The sequence below is a fragment of the Eurypyga helias genome, unplaced genomic scaffold, assembly GCF_000690775.1.
Source record: "Eurypyga helias isolate BGI_N326 unplaced genomic scaffold, ASM69077v1 scaffold1939, whole genome shotgun sequence".
NCBI lineage: Eukaryota > Metazoa > Chordata > Aves > Eurypygiformes > Eurypygidae > Eurypyga > Eurypyga helias.
In genome coordinates this window covers 24305-31912 of record NW_010271249.1, presented here as the reverse complement: position 1 = coordinate 31912, position 7608 = coordinate 24305, and the positions used below count along the sequence as shown (strand labels likewise).

The 7608-nt window shown below is 47.9% G+C and overlaps 1 protein-coding gene across 1 annotated transcript in view; it reads left to right on the top strand.

Moving 5' to 3' along the window:
* Positions 1-5032: 5032 nt before the first annotated feature.
* Positions 5033-7608, top strand: part of ARFGAP3 (ADP-ribosylation factor GTPase activating protein 3) — a gene marked incomplete at its 3' end in the record, with an annotated part of 23538 nt that continues 20962 nt past the window's right edge. The window contains exons 1-2 of the mRNA XM_010158731.1: positions 5033-5145; positions 6587-6659. Of these exons, the coding sequence (XP_010157033.1) occupies positions 6633-6659 (27 nt within the window). The remainder of the gene's footprint in view (positions 5146-6586; positions 6660-7608) is intronic.

Genomic DNA, 7608 nt, shown 5'->3' with positions numbered 1-7608 from the left:
GGCCTCCGGTGCCCCAGCCCGGCTGCCGGGGGGCTGCGGGGGGAGGGCGAGCCGGCGGAGAACAGGAAGCGATCGCCCTACCCGCGACGGCTGGGGGCTGACACGGGTTCAGTCAGAGCGGCGAAGGGACTTGGGTGTTTTCCCATCACGCCGGAGCCGCCTGTCGCGACTGGGGTTTGCCTTAGGGGGGAAGGGGCGGGGGGGGCTGGTCCTGAGCCGGGAAAGGGGCCTCCGGCACGGCTGGAGCGCCGCCCTTCAGTGCCGCCTGCTCCCGTGGGTCGGCGGCGTGACACGCGTGCCGGGAGCGTGTCTGAAAAACACGCTGGAAACGGTGACGAAGAAACGCCGTGGGTTTGTTTTCTGGGAATATCGAGGTCTGTCCTTGCTCCAAACCGTCCGTCCGCGCTTTGAACGCAAGCCACTGAGACTGTACAGGCGACGGATGCGCGTCCTGGAAAGGATAGCTCCAAGATGAACGCTCACCAACTAGCATCTAACGCAAGGATTCCCAAAACTTCCCTTCGTAAGGGGGTAAAAAGTTCGAGGAGAGGACCTGGTCCCACCAGGGAGAGTCGGAAGACCTTTTACAGGCTTCTGAAATTCCCTGGGTTGCGTTAAAGAGATGGAGTAGTTCAGCGACGCTGTTGGGATGCTTTTTCTGTACTGGGATCGTGAGAGAAGGCGAAGGCACTTCCCTTGGCTAGCGAGGATGGAAAACGCGAGGATGGAGCGCCTCAAGCCGTCCTGAACGCGGCGAGGTGGCTGGGGCACCCGTGGCTGCTCGGGCGCATCCGTCCCTCCCTGCCACCCCTGTAAAAACAGAGAGAACGAGAGTGGGAAACGTCCACAGCCTCCGTCTCGCATCTCTCCCGAGCCCCTGTGACCAGCCCTCCTGAGCAGAAGTTGTTGCTGTCATCAGTTTATCCTCTCTTGCCGTGTTTCCTTTCCCTCGTGTCCTTCGCACGCCGTCTGCCCCTTCTATTTGTAGGGATTTTCTGCTGGGAAAGACAGGCACGGGAAAGAAATGCAACTAGTGGAAAGGTTCGTTATTAAAATCTTAAGAACGCGCTTTAACTGTGGTGTTTGTACGGTTTGGGCAGAACTGGTGTCTTTACAGTGCAGCGGCTGATGATTCTCGTTGGAATAAATGCACGGTTTAATTTGTGGATTTTAGTGTACTTAAACCGATATTGGAGCGATTGGCTTGTAAGCTGTAATTTGATCGTTTCCTTCGCTTCGTACAGCGTGGTTTAATTTGTGGATTTTAGTGTACTTAAACCGATATTGGAGCGATTGGCTTGTAAGCTGTAATTTGATCATGATTTCCTTCACTTCGTACAGCGTGAGAAATGGCTCTTTTCACGTTCGTGGTGTGTCTTTGGGTATCCCGTCACACAGAGCTGCCGGGCAGCATTTAACGAACGTGCTGCGGTTGTTAAAGAGGATGTATCCGGTACGTAGGAGGATGTTCATGGTCCTTAGGATACCTGGTGTTGCTAACTGGGGTGTTTGTAAAGCTCACCCCTTTTGAAGACGCGCACCCTGAGGCTGCGCTGTGCGCTCTCTCTTAGTCGGCCGTAAATCTGTTCCTCTGAAAGGGGTAGTTTTTCATTCCCTTCTCCCTGATTCTTTCTTTTTTTCCTTTTCTTCCCTTGGTGATAATATTCCTGTACCTTCTTGGCCACCCAGATCAGGGCTCTGAGCTGCCTGAGAGGTCTGCGTGTTGCGGTGGTGGTTTATCAGCTGTTCAGTTTCATGATTACAGGGTGTGTTGGGGATTTTTTTTTTTTCCCCCTGGTCCCAGAGTGTCGCATGGGATGTGACGCTAAGACCAAGATGGGCAGTCCTGTCTGCTTCCCGTTCCCTCCCTTACACCGGCGTTCCAGCTCACGCGGCTGTGATAGGAGTGGGACCTACCTTTGCTCCCAGCCGGAGCGGTGCTGGTGCCCGGCAGGATGGACCCGTGTGTTGCTGACGCGGGAGGAGGAGGGAGGCGTATCTGGGTCTGGGGGCTGGTAACTGCGCGGGATTTGGGTCGCCTTTGAGGAGTGCAAAACCACCGCCGGAGTTTTCGGGGGTTTGGTGCTGACGCAGCTGTGTGGTGGCCTTGCGCGCTGGGAATGGCAAGCGCCAGGAGCTACGGGGTTACCCTCTGGCTGTAGCCCCGCGGCACGGGAAGCTGGAAGTGCCTGTGTGACCGTGACCTCGGAGACCAGCTTGCTGAGCCTGCTCGCCTCTGCTCTGGGCCAAAACTAACATTTCTGTAGGCTGTAAATGTGAGGGGAGGAGGCTCCAGGGAGAACTTGTTGCAGCCTTCCAGTACCTGGGAGGGGACTTTTTACAAGGGGCTGGTAGTGACAGGACAGGGGGTAACGGGTTTAGACTGGAAGTGAGGAGGTTCTTCCCGCAGAGGGTGGTGAGGCACTGGGACAGGTTGCCCAGAGAAGCTGTGGATGCCCCATCCCTGGAAGTGTCCAAGGCCAGGCTGGATGAGGCTTGGAGCAACCTGGTCTAGTGGAAGGTGTCCCTGCCCATGGCAGGGGGGTTGGAACTGGATGGGCTTTAAGGTCCCTTCCAACCCAAACCGTTCCATGATTCTATGAACCATTCCGTATTTCCAATAACAGTGTATATTATTATTCATTTATTAACACAGGTACCTTGTGCAAGGGGGACGTTGTGTGATGTAATGACTGCTTGCCGTGGGTTAAACCCGAGCCTTTGTGTTTGCTCTGGTGCAAACATCTCAGTTACGGCTTTTGCCCTTTCTTCAGTCAAAGTGACTGTTGCTGAATCCAGGCTGCCCTGAAATGCTTTAACACAAAATAAGCAAAAACCCAAAAAGCGATAGATCGTCTAAGCGTATCATTAAAATTGATTTTTTTAATAATTATTTTGATGGTTTAGTTGTACCTAAATCAGTACGGAAAACACACTTCATCTGTTTTTAAAATGGAAACGTTTTCATTGGCTGGCTCTGAAATAGGTTTTAAATTTTTTCTCCCTCAATTCTTGTTAAAATTTATGTGGTGGGAAGCACTTTAAAAATTGAGAAAACGAAGCAGAATTAGTGTAACTCAACGCCACACACTTCTGTTTCTGTTGCATAACATGATGGAAGTGGCAGTTCTTCGTTGACTTTCACAAGAAAATGAGATGTTCCTACTTGCACCGCAATCCTAAAAGCTGCAGTTTTTATGGGTATGAGTAGTTTTCCAGGGTGTCTGGTAGATAGTTGATAGAGAGCTATCCTGCTGTGTGGCAGCCTGCTTCCAAGGTGATGCAACTGACTTCTAAGATGTTGAAATTAAGAAGCGCTTGTCGTTATAGCGGGGAGGGGAGGAGGATCTTTGGGGATGTTTATAACTGAACTTTTCTAAACATGGGAATTTATTTTAACCACCCACTGATACTCAAGGTTCTTGTTTCCCATTTGTACTCCAGGGCATTTCCACAAGCCTTCGGACTGTAAAATAAAGAAAAATAGAGACAAAAATTTCAATGTAGTTGGATGAATCGTGTTTCTAGCAAGGAGACTTGGCTTTTTATTTTTCCATCCTGACGAGGAGGGGCTGGAAGCGTTGTGTTCTGCGTGTAGGGTGTACCCTATGTCCCCATCTGACTTGGAAGAAACTTGTTTATGATTTCTCCGTGTAGCTAGAACTTCCCGTGCTATCTGAGGATGCGTTAGATGTATAGGAGGATGTTAAAGGGTAAAGTTGCAGCTTGGAACTCCATTGATTTGTGTGTAAAAGCTTGTCTCTCTGTGGAGTTATTTATTCATCGATGCCATATCTGAGGATGCGTTAGATGTATAGGAGGATGTTAAAGGGTAAAGTTGCAGCTTGGAACTCCATTGATTTGTGTGTAAAAGCTTGTCTCTGGAGTTACTTCTTCGTCGATGCCACTGACTGTACCTATAGATGGCTGCTTTTCCTGTAGAAGTACTTCTCTGCGGCCCTTATACATACCACTGAAGGAGCATTGATCGGATAACGAGGTGCTTTCCCACAGGACTAGACGTGTGCACATGGCATTAACCAGGAATAGCTGTTTAAATTTGTGTTCTTCCTTGCTTTTGAAAATTCATGTGTATCAGATAAATATTTTGCTCTTGCTTTCCTTGGCCAAAGAGGTAGAAAATTCAGAATAACTGAAACAGACCTTGAAAGCGGTGCTCTGCAGACCTGCAAAGCAGACGAGATGTAAGCACGGATAGGTGCTTTGGCTGAATGTTAGGAGTCTGATGTGGATAAGTTTTTGGGTTTGTCTATACAGTAATTACGGGCTTATTTGCATTTTAACTGGACTGTGTTATCATAGAATAATGGAATGGTTTGGGTTGGAAGGGACCTTAAAGCCCATCCAGTTCCAACCCCCCTGCCATGGGCAGGGACACCTTCCACTAGACCAGGTTGCTCCAAGCCTCATCCAGCCTGGCCTTGAACACTTCCAGGGATGGGGCATCCACAGCTTCTCTGGGCAAGTTAAAAGGTTGATAGAGCAGCACATGTGGGATACATCCTACAGAGTCGTGGCTGGCTGGCTTCACATGACTGGATTTCAGGGGCTGGCTGGAAGGGTGGTCAGCGGTCAGCGCTGCTGGTAACGGCCATCGCGTGTGCATCCCGAGGAAGGAGTAGACTCAGTGGTACGGCCCTTGGGAAAATACTTGTGAAACACTTTCTCGTTTCATTAGCGCTGGCAGTGCTGCCTTAAGCGGGGTCTGGCACTCGGTTCTCTGGCTCATGGTTCCTCAGCCTGTGGTCGCTGTGCATACTGCTTAGAGTCGGAAACCGGGAAGGCATGAAGTCCTGTCTAGTCAGGGCAAAGACACAAGCGTACGCGGGGCTGCGTAACTCTTTGCATTCATAAAATTGGGACAGTACGAAGTTGTCCTGTCACCGGGTGCTGTAAGGATGAGTTACTTGTTTGATCCCTGCATGACCCTGTTAGCATGACCCGTAACAGAGCTGTAAGACGTGGTGATGCTCGAGTCCTGTTACTGACCTTTATCTTCTTTAAGGTGTGTTTTGACTGCGGAGCCAAGAACCCGAGCTGGGCAAGCATAACCTACGGAGTGTTTCTCTGTATTGATTGTTCAGGGACCCATCGATCGCTTGGTGTTCATTTGAGTTTCATTCGGTAAGTAGTTTGCGTATTTTTATACTAAAAATTGCATCTTTCAATGTGTTCGTTTGTTTGTTCAGATACCCTTTAGAGGGGAAAACCCATTCTTCTCTCAGCCACTGATTCAGACCTTTTTAATGTTTGTATTGGCTTTGGAGTATCTGGGAGCTGCTTGGGAATTAGGTAAATAGGTAGGATTCAGTAGAATTCGTACCACGCACCCATTCCCGTTGCCTGCTTGTTGTGTTAGTGCGCACTTGTGGGCAGGCCTGTTCCTACGCTGAAGGGGATGGAAATGAAGGATGGAGTAGGCATGTTGAGGTGTCTTACCATTCCTCCAGATCAAGACTGATGCAGATATTCATTTATCATCTTCAGCAGTGTTAGCGTGTTGGTCGTAAAGATAATCTGAGCTCCTAGCAAGCCAGCTCAGAGCGCTAAATAGCGTTTTCCCAGCTTTGCTTCCCAAAGTAGTTCATTATGGTGTCCCTGGGTGTTAGTACTGGGGTGGCGTAAAGGGCTACCCCTTTTGGAAGCTGTTTAGCTCAGTCAACCAGTTGGTGCAGTAAATCTTCACCCTGAGCTTGCCGTGTTTTGGGTGAGTGAAATTCTTCAGAAATTTCTCTGAAATTTCTTCTGAGAAATTCTTCACAGAGAGGGTGGGGAGGCACTGGGACAGGTTGCCCAGAGAAGCTGTGGATGCCCCATCCCTGGATGTCTTCAAGGCCAGGCTGGATGTGGCTCTGAGCAACCTGGTCTAGTGGAAGGTGTCCCTGCCCATGGCAGGGGGGTTGGAACTGGATGGGCTTTAAGGTCCCTTCCAACCCAAACCATTCTATGAGTGTCTAAACTGACGGCCCGTGGGCCTTTTTTGGCTAATAAATAATCACAGATTTGAAATGTAAGGTTCCGCTTGAAGTGAGCGAGAGCAATGCATCCAAGAGTGGATTGCAGATAAAAGCAGCTGTTTTCCATCAACTAAAATTCTTCCTCTGCTGCCTTTTTGCTGTATACAAGAGTGTTACAAGAGGCCTCTCAAGCATCCGTTCCCAATGATAACACTATTAACTCTCCTTGTACTCTGAGCCCCGAGATTTTGTTGTGATGCGACATTCAGATCGTCACTTTGTCTGTTACATGTGATTGTCATGTGCTGTTGGCAGAGTTCAAATGTGATTCCTGAAAATGTGTCTTACTGGCTCTTTCTAAAAGGGAAAACCTGTCAATCAGAGGCTGCATTTTTTTCAAGCTTTTGCTGTGGCCATTCTACATGGCTTTAGTAATTTGTTTTGCATATTGTGTATTGTTGCAGATATTTTTCTTCTCTAGATGCATGTTTTTCACTTTACAAAAAGAAGAGGGAGAGAGAAGCACTTTACAAAAAAGCAATAAAAAAAGAGGTAGAGGGATTTGAAACAGCTTTGGAGATAACTTAAAAATGTTTCCTTCTGTTTAGATCTACAGAACTGGATTCCAATTGGTCTTGGTTTCAGCTGAGATGCATGCAAGTTGGAGGAAATGCAAACGCTGTATGTACTCTGAGTATGTCCTCTGCACACTGAAGCTTGGAAGCTATTGTCTGTCCTTATTGGCTCACATCTTTGGGATATTTTTATTTTTCCAGTCTATTTCTCTTTCTCTTTTTTTCTTTTAATTTTTTTCTTATACCCTCTTGTTTTTAAGAATTCCTTTTAATCCTGATTTCACCCTCCATACTTCTTGCAACTTTTCCATCTTGGCATAATCTGCAAATGTTATTTTTTTTTTTTCTTAGAATCACAGAATGGTTTGGGTTGGAAGGGACCTTAAAGACCATCTAGTTCCAACCCCCCTGCCGTGGGCAGGGACACCTTCCACTAGACCAGGTTGCTCCAAGCCTCATCCAGCCTGGCCTTGGACACTTCCAGGGATGGGGCATCCACCAGTTGACTTCTTACAAGTCATTAATAAGAATCACTGATAAGGCCAGATCAGATTCCCTGTCAATATGTGTCTGAGGTAAGAGGGAAGCATTGACTCCTAAGCCTCGCTTATGGGCATCTTCCTGTGACCATGTCTCCCTACGTAGTCTATGGAAATATCATGCTCAGTGCCAAAAGTGACACTGAAGTCACAATGTCATTTATACCTGAGTCAAGACGTGCTGTGCTGTCAGAGGGGAAGTAGCAGTGATTTGGTTTGGGCCAACTCAGACTGGCTTCTACTTTCAACTCGATTTTTTAATGTACTTACAAATAAGTTTGTTACACAGGATTTTTGTAAATTGAAGGTATGTTCACTAGTGTATTGTTCTCAATCACCTTTTTAGAAAGAGGACATTTTCCTTTGTCAGCTCTTTTGGAATCTTGCCTGTTTTCCCATGTTTTTTAAAAGATTGTCCAGCAGTAACTGAGATGGCTGCCCTAAGTTGACCTACCCAGTGTGGAAATGTGCAGCTTCCCTAAGGGATTTCACTGTTCTTCTAATTCCCTGAATGCT